General features: G+C 51.3%; 1 protein-coding gene across 5 annotated transcripts in view; it reads left to right on the plus strand.

The window, feature by feature from the left end:
* Positions 1–17,608, plus strand: part of LOC116958425 (uncharacterized) — a 46,175-nt gene that overhangs the window by 7,078 nt on the left and 21,489 nt on the right. For all 5 annotated transcript variants that reach the window (XM_076058626.1, XM_076058630.1, XM_076058627.1 and 2 more), the window contains exons 4-5: positions 492–617; positions 7,208–7,312. In XM_076058626.1, coding sequence (XP_075914741.1) covers positions 492–617; positions 7,208–7,312 — 231 coding nt within the window. The remainder of the gene's footprint in view (positions 1–491; positions 618–7,207; positions 7,313–17,608) is intronic.

Raw genomic sequence — 17,608 nt, forward strand, 5'->3', positions numbered from 1 at the left:
TTTATATATATTTTGTTATTTTGTTGTTTCTCTTCAACGTGACTTTACTGAAAAAACTAAGAATATGAATTACTGCAGTCACGAAAGCTTTAAATCAGAGTCATGACATGTCACACGTGTACAATATTTTTGGGATTGCCCGCACCTCCATATACCCCGCAGGGTCTTGTTTTGTTTGTAGAAAGTGGCCGACCCCGTGGTGTTATGATGCAGGGAAATACGGCACAGCGGTTGTGTGTTGGAGAGCCAGCAACTACAACTCGCTCCGTCAGCTCGTTGTAGTTGCTGGCGACACGTCACAGTACTCAGATTGTCAATGCTGTGGCTTGGCTCTCCAGCACACACCTGGTGTGCTGTACCAGTGACGATTATCTCAACCGGTACTGGGCCTCCCCTAGGTTGACTCAGCCGCAAATGAGTACCTGGTCTGGTGTGCGTGTAACCCAGAAAACCATGGGACTGGTCTCCCTCCCTCTCCCCCTCCCTCCCAGCTGTGCCGGAGGTGCGTCTGGATGCACTGTTCTTGGCCGGGGTGGACGACATGAGCACCGAAGAGATCTTCACTCTCTTCCAGAACTACGCTCCAGCCTCCATTGAGTGGATCAACGACTCCTCCTGTGAGTGACAGGAGGGCGATGGAGGGGGGCCTCGAAACCTTAGTCTGGCTCTGTGAGTCTCAGTGATTAACACTGAACCCTGTGGGAGCCTTAGTCTGGTTCTGTGAGTCTCAATAATTAACACTGAACCCTATGGGAGTCTTCGTCTGGCTCTGTTAGTCTCAGTGATTAACACTGAACCCTGTGGGAGCCTTAGTCTGGCTCTGTGAGTCTCACTGATTAACACTGAACCCTGTGGGAGCCTTAGTCTGGCTCTGTGAGTCTCAGTGATTAACACTGAATCCTGTGGGAGCCTTAGTCTGGCTCTGTGAGTCTCGGTGATTAACACTGAACCCTGTGGGAGCCTCAGTCTGGTTCTGTGAGTCTCAATGATTAACACTGAACCCTATGGGAGTTTTCGTCTGGCTCTGTTAGTCTCAGTGATTAACACTGAACCCTGTGGGAGTCTTAGTCTGGCTCTGTGAGTCTCACTGATTAACACTGAACCCTGTGGGAGTCTTCGTCTGGCTCTGTGAGTCTCAGTGATTAACACTGAACCCTGTGGGAGCCTTAGTCTGGCTCTGTGAGTCTCAGTGATTAACACTGAACCCTGTGGGTGTCTTAGTCTGGCTCTGTGAGTCTCACTGATTAACACTGAACCCTGTGGGAGTCTTAGTCTGGCTCTGTGAGTCTCACTGATTAACACTGAACCCTGTGGGACCCTTAGTCTGACTCTGTGAGTCTCACTGATTAACACTGAACCCTGTGGGAGCCTTAGTCTGGCTCTGTGAGTCTCACTGATTAACACTGAACCCTGTGGGAGCCTTAGTCTGGCTCTGTGAGTCTCAGTGATTAACACTGAATCCTGTGGGAGCCTTAGTCTGGCTCTGTGAGTCTCAGTGATTAACACTGAACCCTGTGGGAGCCTCAGTCTGGTTCTGTGAGTCTCAATGATTAACACTGAACCCTATGGGAGTCTTCGTCTGGCTCTGTTAGTCTCAGTGATTAACACTGAACCCTGTTGGAGCCTTAGTCTGGCTCTGTGAGTCTCACTGATTAACACTGAACCCTGTGGGAGCCTTAGTCTGGCTCTGTGAGTCTCACTGATTAACACTGAACCCTGTGGGAGTCTTAGTCTGGCTCTGTGAGTCTCAGTGATTAACACTGAACCCTGTGGGAGTCTTAGTCTGGCTCTGTGAGTCTCAGTGATTAACACTGAACCCTGTGGGAGCCTTAGTCTGGCTCTGTGAGTCTCAGTGATTAACACTGAACCCTGTGGGAGCCTTAGTCTGGCTCTGTGAGTCTCAGTGATTAACACTGAACCCTGTGGGAGTCTTCGTCTGGCTCTGTTAGTCTCAGTGATTAACACTGAACCCTGTGGGAGCCTTAGTCTGGCTCTGTGAGTCTCAGTGATTAACACTGAACCCTGTGGGAGCCTTAGTCTGGCTCTGTGATTCTCACTGATTAACACTGAACCCTGTGGGAGCCTTAGTCTGGCTCTGTGAGTCTCAGTGATTAACACTGAACCCTGTGGGAGCCTTAGTCTGGCTCTGTGAGTCTCAGTGATTAACACTGAACCCTGTGGGAGCCTGTCTGGCTCTGTGAGTCTCAGTGATTAACACTGAACCCTGTGGGAGCCTTAGTCTGGCTCTGTGAGTTTCAGTGACTAACACTGAACCCTGTGGGAGTCTTAGTCTGGCTCTGTGAGTTTCAGTGACTAACACTGAACCCTGTGGGAGTCTTAGTCTGGCTCTGTGAGTCTGAGTGATTAACACTGAACCCTGTGGGAGTCTTAGTCTGGCTCTGTGAGTCTCACTGATTAACACTGAACCCTGTGGGAGTCTTAGTCTGGCTCTGTGAGTCTCAGTGATTAACACTGAACCCTGTGGGAGCCTTAGCCTGGCTCTGTGAGTCTCAGTGATTAACACTGAACCCTGTGGGAGCCTTAATCTGGCTCTGTGAGTCTCAGTGGCTAACACTGAACCCTGTGGGAGCCTTAGTCTGGCTCTGTGAGTCTCAGTGATTAACACTGAACCCTGTGGGAGTCTTCGTCTGGCTCTGTGAGTCTCACTGATTAACACTGAACCCTGTGGGAGCCTTAGTCTGGCTCTGTGAGTCTCTCTGATTAACACTGAACCCTGTGGGAGTCTTAATCTGGCTCTGTGAGTCTCAGTGATTAACACTGAACCCTGTGGGAGTCTTAGTCTGGCTCTGTGAGTCTCACTGATTAACACTGAACCCTGTGGGAGCCTTAGTCTGGCTCTGTGAGTCTCAGTGATTAACACTGAACCCTGTGGGAGTCTTAGTCTGCCTCTGTGAGTCTCTCTGATTAACACTGAACCCTGTGGGAGTCTTTGTCTGGCTCTGTGAGTCTCAGTGATTAACACTGAACCCTGTGGGAGCCTTACTCTGGCTCTGTGAGTCTCAGTGATTAACACTTAACCCTGTTGGAGCCTTAGTCTGGCTCTGTGAGTCTCACTGATTAACACTGAACCCTGTGGGAGTCTTAGTCTGCCTCTGTGAGTCTCTCTGATTAACACTGAACCCTGTGGGAGTCTTAGTCTGGCTCTGTGAGTCTCAGTGATTAACACTGAACCCTGTGGGAGCCTTAGTCTGGCTCTGTGAGTCTCAGTGATTAACACTGAACCCTGTGGGAGCCTTAGTCTGGCTCTGTGAGTCTCACTGATTAACACTGCACCATTTGGGAGCCTTAGTCTGGCTCTGTGAGTCTCAGTGATTAACACTGAACCCTGTTGGGAGTCTTAGTCTGGCTCTGTGAGTCTCAGTGATTAACACTGAACCCTGTGGGAGCCTTAGTCTGGCTCTGTGAGTCTCACTGATTAACACTGAACCCTGTGGGAGCCTTAGTCTGGCTCTGTGAGTCTCAGTGATTAACACTGAACCCTGTGGGAGCCTTAGTCTGGCTCTGTGAGTCTCAGTGATTAACACTGAACCCTGTGGGAGCCTTAGTCTGGTTCTGTGAGTCTCAATAATTAACACTGAACCCTATGGGAGTCTTCGTCTGGCTCTGTTAGTCTCAGTGATTAACACTGAACCCTGTGGGAGCCTTAGTCTGGCTCTGTGAGTCTCACTGATTAACACTGAACCCTGTGGGAGCCTTAGTCTGGCTCTGTGAGTCTCAGTGATTAACACTGAATCCTGTGGGAGCCTTAGTCTGGCTCTGTGAGTCTCGGTGATTAACACTGAACCCTGTGGGAGCCTCAGTCTGGTTCTGTGAGTCTCAATGATTAACACTGAACCCTATGGGAGTCTTCGTCTGGCTCTGTTAGTCTCAGTGATTAACACTGAACCCTGTGGGAGTCTTAGTCTGGCTCTGTGAGTCTCACTGATTAACACTGAACCCTGTGGGAGTCTTCGTCTGGCTCTGTGAGTCTCAGTGATTAACACTGAACCCTGTGGGAGCCTTAGTCTGGCTCTGTGAGTCTCAGTGATTAACACTGAACCCTGTGGGTGTCTTAGTCTGGCTCTGTGAGTCTCACTGATTAACACTGAACCCTGTGGGAGTCTTAGTCTGGCTCTGTGAGTCTCACTGATTAACACTGAACCCTGTGGGACCCTTAGTCTGACTCTGTGAGTCTCACTGATTAACACTGAACCCTGTGGGAGCCTTAGTCTGGCTCTGTGAGTCTCACTGATTAACACTGAACCCTGTGGGAGCCTTAGTCTGGCTCTGTGAGTCTCAGTGATTAACACTGAATCCTGTGGGAGCCTTAGTCTGGCTCTGTGAGTCTCAGTGATTAACACTGAACCCTGTGGGAGCCTCAGTCTGGTTCTGTGAGTCTCAGTGATTAACACTGAACCCTGTGGGAGTCTTAGTCTGGCTCTGTGAGTCTCACTGATTAACACTGAACCCTGTGGGAGCCTTAGTCTGGCTCTGTGAGTCTCACTGATTAACACTGAACCCTGTGGGAGTCTTAGTCTGGCTCTGTGAGTCTCAGTGATTAACACTGAACCCTGTGGGAGTCTTAGTCTGGCTCTGTGAGTCTCAGTGATTAACACTGAACCCTGTGGGAGCCTTAGTCTGGCTCTGTGAGTCTCAGTGATTAACACTGAACCCTGTGGGAGCCTTAGTCTGGCTCTGTGAGTCTCAGTGATTAACACTGAACCCTGTGGGAGCCTTAGTCTGGCTCTGTGAGTCTCAGTGATTAACACTGAACCCTGTGGGAGCCTTAGTCTGGCTCTGTGATTCTCACTGATTAACACTGAACCCTGTGGGAGTCTTCGTCTGGCTCTGTTAGTCTCAGTGATTAACACTGAACCCTGTGGGAGCCTTAGTCTGGCTCTGTGAGTCTCACTGATTAACACTGAACCCTGTGGGAGCCTTAGTCTGGCTCTGTGAGTCTCAGTGATTAACACTGAACCCTGTGGGAGCCTCAGTCTGGTTCTGTGAGTCTCAATGATTAACACTGAACCCTATGGGAGTCTTCGTCTGGCTCTGTTAGTCTCAGTGATTAACACTGAACCCTGTGGGAGTCTTAGTCTGGCTCTGTGAGTCTCACTGATTAACACTGAACCCTGTGGGAGTCTTCGTCTGGCTCTGCGAGTCTCAGTGATTAACACTGAACCCTGTGGGAGCCTTACTCTGGCTCTGTGAGTCTCATTGATTAACACTGAACCCTGTGGGAGCCTTAGTCTGGCTCTGTGAGTCTCAGTGATTAACACTGAACCCTGTGGGAGCCTTAGTCTGGCTCTGTGAGTCTCAGTGATTAACACTGAACCCTGTGGGAGCCTTAGTCTGGCTCTGTGAGTCTCACTGATTAACACTGAACCCTGTGGGAGCCTTAGTCTGGCTCTGTGAGTCTCAGTGATTAACACTGAATCCTGTGGGAGCCTTAGTCTGGCTCTGTGAGTCTCGGTGATTAACACTGAACCCTGTGGGAGCCTCAGTCTGGTTCTGTGAGTCTCAATGATTAACACTGAACCCTATGGGAGTCTTCGTCTGGCTCTGTTAGTCTCAGTGATTAACACTGAACCCTGTGGGAGTCTTAGTCTGGCTCTGTGAGTCTCACTGATTAACACTGAACCCTGTGGGAGTCTTCGTCTGGCTCTGTGAGTCTCAGTGATTAACACTGAACCCTGTGGGAGCCTTAGTCTGGCTCTGTGAGTCTCAGTGATTAACACTGAACCCTGTGGGTGTCTTAGTCTGGCTCTGTGAGTCTCACTGATTAACACTGAACCCTGTGGGAGTCTTAGTCTGGCTCTGTGAGTCTCACTGATTAACACTGAACCCTGTGGGACCCTTAGTCTGACTCTGTGAGTCTCACTGATTAACACTGAACCCTGTGGGAGCCTTAGTCTGGCTCTGTGAGTCTCACTGATTAACACTGAACCCTGTGGGAGCCTTAGTCTGGCTCTGTGAGTCTCAGTGATTAACACTGAATCCTGTGGGAGCCTTAGTCTGGCTCTGTGAGTCTCAGTGATTAACACTGAACCCTGTGGGAGCCTCAGTCTGGTTCTGTGAGTCTCAGTGATTAACACTGAACCCTGTGGGAGTCTTAGTCTGGCTCTGTGAGTCTCACTGATTAACACTGAACCCTGTGGGAGCCTTAGTCTGGCTCTGTGAGTCTCACTGATTAACACTGAACCCTGTGGGAGTCTTAGTCTGGCTCTGTGAGTCTCAGTGATTAACACTGAACCCTGTGGGAGTCTTAGTCTGGCTCTGTGAGTCTCAGTGATTAACACTGAACCCTGTGGGAGCCTTAGTCTGGCTCTGTGAGTCTCAGTGATTAACACTGAACCCTGTGGGAGCCTTAGTCTGGCTCTGTGAGTCTCAGTGATTAACACTGAACCCTGTGGGAGCCTTAGTCTGGCTCTGTGAGTCTCAGTGATTAACACTGAACCCTGTGGGAGCCTTAGTCTGGCTCTGTGATTCTCACTGATTAACACTGAACCCTGTGGGAGTCTTCGTCTGGCTCTGTTAGTCTCAGTGATTAACACTGAACCCTGTGGGAGCCTTAGTCTGGCTCTGTGAGTCTCACTGATTAACACTGAACCCTGTGGGAGCCTTAGTCTGGCTCTGTGAGTCTCAGTGATTAACACTGAATCCTGTGGGAGCCTTAGTCTGGCTCTGTGAGTCTCAGTGATTAACACTGAACCCTGTGGGAGCCTCAGTCTGGTTCTGTGAGTCTCAATGATTAACACTGAACCCTATGGGAGTCTTCGTCTGGCTCTGTTAGTCTCAGTGATTAACACTGAACCCTGTGGGAGTCTTAGTCTGGCTCTGTGAGTCTCACTGATTAACACTGAACCCTGTGGGAGTCTTCGTCTGGCTCTGCGAGTCTCAGTGATTAACACTGAACCCTGTGGGAGCCTTACTCTGGCTCTGTGAGTCTCATTGATTAACACTGAACCCTGTGGGAGCCTTAGTCTGGCTCTGTGAGTCTCAGTGATTAACACTGAACCCTGTGGGAGCCTTAGTCTGGCTCTGTGAGTCTCAGTGATTAACACTGAACCCTGTGGGAGTCTCAGTGTGTGCCACAGTGCCTGCCTTCATAGGCCCCGCTGCTACTGGCTACTAACAGCACTTGCCCCTACAGCCCTGCTAGAGGCTACCTGGGGGAGCTTTGTCTCTGCCTTTGCCCTGTGCTCAGGCAACGTGGTGTGGCTGGACGAGGACTCAGCGTCGCGAGCGCTGCTCAGCCTGAGCCAGGCCACAAACTCCGAGCCGCTGCCCAAAGCCCCCGAGAAGCCGCGAGGTGAGGGGGGTGGCCTGGGTTCGACTCCACACCCAGCCAACAGACAGAGACCGATAGACTCACCACACAGAGACCCATAGACTCACCACACAGAGACCCATAGACTCACCACACAGAGACCCATAGACTCACCACACAGAGACCCATAGACTCACCACACAGAGACCCATAGACTCACCACACAGAGACCCATAGACTCACCACACAGACCCATAGACTCACCACACAGAGACCCATAGACTCATGCACAGAGACCCATAGACTCATGCACAGAGACCCATAGACTCACCACACAGAGACCCATAGACTCACCACACAGAGACTCATAGACTCACCACACAGAGACCCATAGACTCACCACACAGAGACCCATAGACTCACCACACAGAGACCCATAGACTCACCACACAGAGACCCATAGACTCACCACACAGACCCATAGACTCACCACACAGAGACCCATAGACTCACCACACAGAGACCCATAGACTCACACAGAGACCCATAGACTCACCACACAGAGACCCATAGACTCACCACACAGAGACCCATAGACTCACCACACAGAGACCCATAAACTCACCACACAGACCCATAGACTCAGCACACAGAGACCCATAGACTCAGCACACAGATACCCATAGACTCACCACACAGAGACCCATAGACTCACCACACAGAGACCCATAGACTCACCACACATAGACCCATAGACTCAGCACACAGATACCCATAGACTCACCACACAGAGACCCATAGACGCACCACACAGAGACCCATAGACTCACCACACAGAGACCCATAGACTCACCACACAGACCCATAGACTCACCACACAGACCCATAGACTCACCACACAGACCCATAGACTCACCACACAGACCCATAGACTCACCACACAGAGACCCATAGATTCATGCACAGAGACCCATAGACTTACGCACAGAGACTCATAGACTCACCACACAGAGACTCATAGACTCACCACACAGAGACCCATAGACTCACCACACAGAGACTCATAGACTCACCACACAGAGACCCATAGACTCACCACACAGAGACCCATAGACTCACCACACAGGGACTCATAGACTCACCACACAGACCCATAGACTCACCACACAGAGACCCATAGACTCACCACACAGAGACCCATAGACTCACACAGAGACCCATAGACTCACCACACAGAGACCCATAGACTCACCACACAGAGACCCATAGACTCACCACACAGAGACCCATAAACTCACCGCACAGACCCATAGACTCAGCACACAGAGACCCATAGACTCAGCACACAGATACCCATAGACTCACCACACAGAGACCCATAGACTCACCACACAGAGACCCATAGACTCACCACACAGAGACCCATAGACTCAGCACACAGATACCCATAGACTCACCACACAGAGACCCATAGACTCACCACACAGAGACCCATAGACTCACCACACAGAGACCCATAGACTCACCACACAGAGACCCATAGACTCACCACACAGAGACTCATAGACTCACCACACAGAGACCCATAGACTCACCACACAGAGACCCATAGACTCACCACACAGAGACTCATAGACTCACCACACAGACCCATAGACTCACCACACAGAGACCCATAGACTCACCACACAGAGACCCATAGACTCACCACACAGAGACCCATAGACTCACACAGAGACCCATAGACTCACCACACAGAGACCCATAGACTCACCACACAGAGACCCATAGACTCACCACACAGAGACCCATAGACTCACCACACAGAGACCCATAAACTCACCACACAGACCCATAGACTCAGCACACAGAGACCCATAGACTCAGCACACAGAGACTCATAGACTCACCACACAGAGACCCATAGACTCAGCACACAGAGACCCATAGACTCAGCACACAGATACCCATAGACTCACCACACAGAGACCCATAGACTCACCACACAGAGACCCATAGACTCACCACACAGAGACCCATAGACTCACCACACAGAGACCCATAGACTCACCACACAGAGACCCATAGACTCACCACATAGAGACCCACAGACTCACCACACAGAGACCCATAGACTCACCGCACAGAGACCCATAGACTCAGCACACAGAGACCCATAGACTCACCACACAGAGACACATAGACTCACCACACAGAGACCCACAGACTCAGCACACAGAGACCCATAGACTCACACAGAGACCCATAGACTCACCACACAGAGACCCATAAACTCACCACACAGACCCATAGACTCAGCACACAGAGACCCATAGACTCAGCACACAGAGACTCATAGACTCACCACACAGAGACCCATAGACTCACCACACAGAGACCCATAGACTCACCACACAGAGACCCATAGACTCACCACATAGAGACCCACAGACTCACCACACAGAGACCCATAGACTCACCACACAGAGACCCATAGACTCACCACACAGAGACCCATAGACTCACTACATAGAGACCCACAGACTCACCACACAGAGACCCATAGACTCACCGCACAGAGACTCATAGACTCACCACACAGAGACTCATAGACTCACCACACAGAGACCCATAGACTCACCACACAGAGACTCATAGACTCACCACACAGAGACCCATAGACTCACCACACAGGGACTCATAGACTCACCACACAGACCCATAGACTCACCACACAGAGACCCATAGACTCACCACACAGAGACCCATAGACTCACACAGAGACCCATAGACTCACCACACAGAGACCCATAGACTCACCACACAGAGACCCATAGACTCACCACACAGAGACCCATAAACTCACCACACAGACCCATAGACTCAGCACACAGAGACCCATAGACTCAGCACACAGATACCCATAGACTCACCACACAGAGACCCATAGACTCACCACACAGAGACCCATAGACTCACCACACAGAGACCCATAGACTCAGCACACAGATACCCATAGACTCACCACACAGAGACCCATAGACTCACCACACAGAGACCCATAGACTCACCACACAGAGACCCATAGACTCACCACACAGAGACCCATAGACTCACCACACAGAGACTCATAGACTCACCACACAGAGACCCATAGACTCACCACACAGAGACCCATAGACTCACCACACAGAGACTCATAGACTCACCACACAGACCCATAGACTCACCACACAGAGACCCATAGACTCACCACACAGAGACCCATAGACTCACCACACAGAGACCCATAGACTCACCACACAGAGACTCATAGACTCACCACACAGACCCATAGACTCACCACACAGAGACCCATAGACTCACCACACAGAGACCCATAGACTCACACAGAGACCCATAGACTCACCACACAGAGACCCATAGACTCACCACACAGAGACCCATAGACTCACCACACAGAGACCCATAGACTCACCACACAGAGACCCATAGACTCACCACACAGAGACCCATAGACTCACACAGAGACCCATAGACTCACCACACAGAGACCCATAGACTCACCACACAGAGACCCATAGACTCACCACACAGAGACCCATAGACTCACCACACAGAGACCCATAAACTCACCACACAGACCCATAGACTCAGCACACAGAGACCCATAGACTCAGCACACAGAGACTCATAGACTCACCACACAGAGACCCATAGACTCAGCACACAGAGACCCATAGACTCAGCACACAGATACCCATAGACTCACCACACAGAGACCCATAGACTCACCACACAGAGACCCATAGACTCACCACACAGAAACCCATAGACTCACCACACAGAGACCCATAGACTCACCACACAGAGACCCATAGACTCACCACATAGAGACCCACAGACTCACCACACAGAGACCCATAGACTCACCGCACAGAGACCCATAGACTCAGCACACAGAGACCCATAGACTCACCACACAGAGACACATAGACTCACCACACAGAGACCCACAGACTCAGCACACAGAGACCCATAGACTCACACAGAGACCCATAGACTCACCACACAGAGACCCATAAACTCACCACACAGACCCATAGACTCAGCACACAGAGACCCATAGACTCAGCACACAGAGACTCATAGACTCACCACACAGAGACCCATAGACTCACCACACAGAGACCCATAGACTCACCACACAGAGACCCATAGACTCACCACATAGAGACCCACAGACTCACCACACAGAGACCCATAGACTCACCGCACAGAGACCCATAGACTCAGCACACAGAGACCCATAGACTCACCACACAGAGACACATAGACTCACCACACAGAGACCCACAGACTCAGCACACAGAGACCCATAGACTCACACAGAGACCCATAGACTCACCACACAGAGACCCATAAACTCACCACACAGACCCATAGACTCAGCACACAGAGACCCATAGACTCAGCACACAGAGACTCATAGACTCACCACACAGAGACCCATAGACTCAGCACACAGAGACCCATAGACTCAGCACACAGAGACCCATAGACTCACCACACAGAGACCCATAGACTCACCACACAGAGACCCATAAACTCACACAGAGACCCATAGACTCACCACACAGAGACCCATAGACTCACCACACAGAGACCCATAGACTCACCACACAGAGACTCATAGACTCACCACACAGACCCATAGACTCACCACACAGAGACCCATAGACTCACCACACAGAGACCCATAGACTCACACAGAGACCTATAGACTCACCACACAGAGACCCATAGACTCACCACACAGAGACCCATAGACTCACCACACAGAGACCCATAAACTCACCACACAGACCCATAGACTCAGCACACAGAGACCCATAGACTCAGCACACAGAGACTCATAGACTCACCACACAGAGACCCATAGACTCAGCACACAGAGACCCATAGACTCAGCACACAGATACCCATAGACTCACACAGAGACCCATAGACTCAGCACACAGAGACCCATAGACTCAGCACACAGAGACCCATAGACTCACCACACAGAGACCCATAGACTCACCACACAGAGACCCATAAACTCACACAGAGACCCATAGACTCACCACACAGAGACCCATAGACTCACCACACAGAGACCCATAGACTCACCACACAGAGACTCATAGACTCACCACACAGACCCATAGACTCACCACACAGAGACCCATAGACTCACCACACAGAGACCCATAGACTCACACAGAGACCCATAGACTCACCACACAGAGACCCATAGACTCACCACACAGAGACCCATAGACTCACCACACAGAGACCCATAGACTCACCACACAGAGACCCATAAACTCACCACACAGACCCATAGACTCAGCACACAGAGACCCATAGACTCAGCACACAGAGACTCATAGACTCACCACACAGAGACCCATAGACTCAGCACACAGAGACCCATAGACTCAGCACACAGATACCCATAGACTCACCACACAGAGACCCATAGACTCACGACACAGAGACCCATAGACTCACCACACAGAGACCCATAGACTCACCACACAGAGACCCATAGACTCACCACACAGAGACCCATAGACTCACCACATAGAGACCCACAGACTCACCACACAGAGACCCATAGACTCATCGCACAGAGACCCATAGACTCAGCACACAGAGACCCATAGACTCACCACACAGAGACACATAGACTCACCACACAGAGACCCACAGACTCAGCACACAGAGACCCATAGACTCACACAGAGACCCATAGACTCAGCACACAGAGACCCATAGACTCAGCACACAGAGACTCATAGACTCACCACACAGAGACCCATAGACTCAGCACACAGAGACCCATAGACTCAGCACACAGAGACCCATAGACTCAGCACACAGAGACCCATAGACTCAGCACACAGATACCCATAGACTCACCACACAGAGACCCATAGACTCACGACACAGAGACCCATAGACTCACCACACAGAGACCCATAGACTCACCACACAGAGACCCATAGACTCACCACACAGAGACCCATAGACTCACCACATAGAGACCCACAGACTCACCACACAGAGACCCATAGACTCATCGCACAGAGACCCATAGACTCAGCACACAGAGACCCATAGACTCACCACACAGAGACACATAGACTCACCACACAGAGACCCACAGACTCAGCACACAGAGACCCATAGACTCACACAGAGACCCATAGACTCAGCACACAGAGACCCATAGACTCAGCACACAGAGACTCATAGACTCACCACACAGAGACCCATAGACTCAGCACACAGAGACCCATAGACTCAGCACACAGAGACCCATAGACTCACCACACAGAGACCCATAGACTCACCACACAGAGACCCATAAACTCACACAGAGACCCATAGACTCACCACACAGAGACCCATAGACTCACCACACAGAGACCCATAGACTCACCACATAGAGACCCACAGACTCACCACACAGAGACCCATAGACTCACCACACAGAGACCCATAGACTCACCACACAGAGACCCATAGACTCACCGCACAGAGACCCATAGACTCACCACACAAGATGAAGTCTTTGGTGATCCCTGACCCCACGCAGCCACTAGGGGGCACTGCCACACCGCAGTTGTGGGTGTCAGCTGTCCATGTGTGGTGTAGTAGTGTGTGTGTAGTAGTGTAGTGTGTGTGTAGTAGTGTGTGTGGTGTAGTAGTGTGTGTGTAGTAGTGTGTGTGTAGTAGTGTGTGTGTAGTAGTGTGTGTGGTGTAGTAGTGTGTGTGTGTAGTGGTGTGTGTGTGTGTAGTGGTGTGTGTGGTGTAGTAGTGTGTGTGTCGTAGTGTGTGTGGTGTAATAGTGTGTGTAGTAGTGTGGGGTAGTGGTGTAGTAGTGTGTGTGTAATAGAGTAGTGTGTGTGTAGTAGTGTAGTAGTGTGTGTGTGTAGTAGTGTAGTAGTGTGTGTGTGTAGTAGTGTAGTAGTGTGTGTGTAGTAGTGTGGTGTAGTAGTGTGTGTGTAGTAGTGTAGTGTGGTGTAGTAGTGTGGTGTAGTAGTGTAGTGTGGTGTAGTAGTGTTGTGTGTGTCTGTGTGTGTAGTGTGGTGTAGTAGTGTGTGTGTGTAGTAGTGTATGTGTGTGTAGTCTGGCAAAACAACCCCCTACCTCCTCACGGTGCCGGACGGGCAACTCTGTCATGGACAGTGCTGTGGGGGGAGGTCCAATTCCGATTGGCTCCTCCCCTCATGGCATCTGTGACCACCACAGGGGCTAAACGGGGGCTCTGGACGGGTGCGGGGGGCTGGTAACCCCTCCACCTTCAAAAATTTACCACTAAACCACGTCTAAAATATCTAACTAATAAGCTTGTGCCGGAGGCCCCGGGGGGACAGGCGTCTATGACGTCTCCTGGCCAAACCCCAATTGGCGGAGCCAGGAGATTGAATCTCTACCCTCGGGGCTCCTCCAGAAACAACGAAAAACCACTACGTGTGGCCACGTGGAATGTTCGAACGCTCACTGCGGAGGAGAGGCTGCCACTCCTCTGTCAGGAGCTGGACCGGTACCGCCTGGATCTCTGTGGCATTCAGGAGGTCCGGTGGACCGGTTCTGGTTCCTGCCACCATGAGGGGTGGACAGTCCTCTACTCGGGGCAGCAGACTGCCAAATAACAGGGTGTGGCTGTTCTTATAAACAAAAGAATGAAGGGGACGTGGGAGCGTGGCAGTGAAGTGTGGGAACCTGTAAGCCCCAGGCTACTTTGGGCTCGCCTTCCCATCAATCGGAGGCAAGGAGTGGTGGGCGTGGTTACTTATGCCCCCACCGAAGACGAACATTCGTGGAGGGATGCAGGCAAAGCCGATGAGTCAGATGCCTTCTATGACCTCCTGTCATAGGTGCTGGCTAAAGTGGCCTCTCGGGATAGAGTCATCTTGTTGGGTGACTTCAATGCCCGAGTTGGTCATGATGCTGGCACCTGGTCTGGAGTGTTTGGAGGGCATGGGCCAGATCAGCTCAATAACAACGGTAGGAGGCTGCTAGATTTTTGTGCAGCCCATGGGCTTGTAATTACCAACACGCTGTTCCGGCATCGGCGCATCCACACAACATCATGGATGCATGCCGGGTCCAAGCAAGAACATCTGTTGGACTACATAGTGATGGACCAGCGGATGCGAGCCCATGTCCTTGACACCAGGCCCTACCGTGGAGCTGATCTGCCCTCTGACCATTGACTTGTCATCTGTAAGATGCGCCTGCCATTCTTCCGCTCCGGTGGTGGGTGTACACCCAGGACCCCATTCCAACCTAAAGTGGCCTGGTCTCAGTTATCTGATGAAAGTTGCAAGCGAGAATTTCATCATCGCCTGCGGCTGGGGTTGGCATCGTCCCCCACTCCTTATGTCGAGGGTAAATGGGCGAGGTTTAGGACTGTCACTCATGCAGCTGCATTGGCTGCTTTGGGTACGCGGTCCAGACCTCCCCAGAGACCCTGTTTGACAGAGGAGGTTTTCAGAATAGTTGAGAAAAAGCGACAGGCCCACTGTCATCGGCTACAGAATCCCACGTCAGAGAATGAGGAGGCTTACCGCAGCCTTCGCTCGGAGGTTCGGAGAGCCGTGAGGCGCTGCAAGGATGGGTGGTGGTCGTGGGTCGCTGAGGAGATGGAGTCTGCCTCAGTGGCCCGCGATCACAAGCCTCTATTTGACTCCATCAAAAAAGTAACCTCCAGCGCCACACCTATTACCATCATTAGGGGAAAAAACGGTGTTCCAATCTCCGACCCCCAGGAACAGGTTTGCAGATTTGCTGAGCATTTCTGTGAGGTCCTGAGGGCTGGGAAACCCCTCAGCCAGGAAAACATCGTGGCACAAAGTGAGGATGACCCTGCTGAGGCTGCGGTGCCTCAAATATTGGAAGAAGTCACCCCCTGTGAGTGGCTGGCTGAGGTGCCATCTGTTGAGGAAGTACTGAAGGCGATCTGGAGTCTGAGACCAGGAAAGGCAGCGGGCACAGATGATCTCCCAAGCAAAATGCTGAGGGAGGGTGGCGTTTGTGCACAGACTGCCCTATATGACATCATAACAACAGTCTGGACTACTGGACCGCCACTTAGTGGCGAATGGCGGTTGTTGTGTTGTGTGTTGTTATGTGTTGGTGTGTGTGTCTGTGTGTAGGTGTGTGTGTTGGTGTGTGTGTGTTGTTGTGTGTGTAGGTGTGTGTGTTGTTATGTGTTGGTGTGTGTGTCTGTGTGTAGGTGTGTGTGTTGGTGTGTGTGTGTTGTTATGTGTTGATGTGTGTGTGTAGGTGTGTGTGTTGTTATGTGTTGGTGTGTGTGTCGGTGTGTAGGTGTGCGAGTTGATGACGAGTACCTGTGTGTGTGTGTTGGTGTGTGTGTGTTGTTACGTGTTGGTGTGTGTGTCTGTGTGTAGGTGTGTGTTGGTGTGTGTGTTGTTATGTGTTGGTGTGTGTGTCTGTGTGTAGGTGTGCGAGTTGATGACGAGTACCTGTGTGTGTGTGTGTTGGTGTGTGTGTGTTGGTGTGTGTGTTGTTATGTGTTGGTGTGTGTGTGTGTAGGTGTGCGAGTTGATGACGAGTACCTGTGTGTGTGTGTGTTGGTGTGTGTGTTGGTGTGTGTGTTGTTATGTGTTGGTGTGTGTGTGTTGGTGTGTGTGTGTGTTGGTGTGTGTGTTGTTATGTGTTGGTGTGTGTGTGTGTAGGTGTGCGAGTTGATGACGAGTACCTGTGTGTGTTTTGTTATGTGTTGGTGTGTGTGTGTCTGTGTGTAGGTGTGTGTGTTGTTATGTGTTGGTGTGTGTGTGTCTGTGTGTAGGTGTGTGTGTAGGTGTGTGTGTTGGTGTGTGTGTGTTGTTACGTGTTGGTGTGTGTGTGTGTCTGTGTGTAGGTGTGTGTTGGTGTGTGTATCTGTGTGTAGGTGTGCGAGTTGATGACGAGTACCTGTGTGTGTGTGGCCTGCCTACGATCCATCCTGGGTTTAACCAGACTGGATTGTGTGAGGAGCTCACAAATCCTTGAAAGATCTGGGCAGGGTCCCATCGGTGAGCTCCTCCGGCAGGCAAGGCTGCGATGGCTGGGTCATGTAGCCCACATGCCCAGCCACCGCATGCCGAAACAGCTTTTGTTTGGCCGGATTGAGGGGGCTAAGCGGGCGCGGCACGGGCTAGAGAAGAGATGGAGTGATGTGGTACAGGAGGACGTGGAGCTGAGTGGACTTGCCGATGACCGGTACCAGCGGTGTCAAGATCGGCCTCTGTGGAGGAGGCTCGTGAAGGATGCTACTGG

Source organism: Petromyzon marinus (genome assembly GCF_048934315.1).
Source record: "Petromyzon marinus isolate PM22_M1 ecotype Great Lakes invasive population chromosome 77 unlocalized genomic scaffold, UKy_Petmar_22M1.pri1.0 chr77_unloc.4, whole genome shotgun sequence".
NCBI classification, from domain to species: Eukaryota; Metazoa; Chordata; class Hyperoartia; order Petromyzontiformes; family Petromyzontidae; genus Petromyzon; species Petromyzon marinus.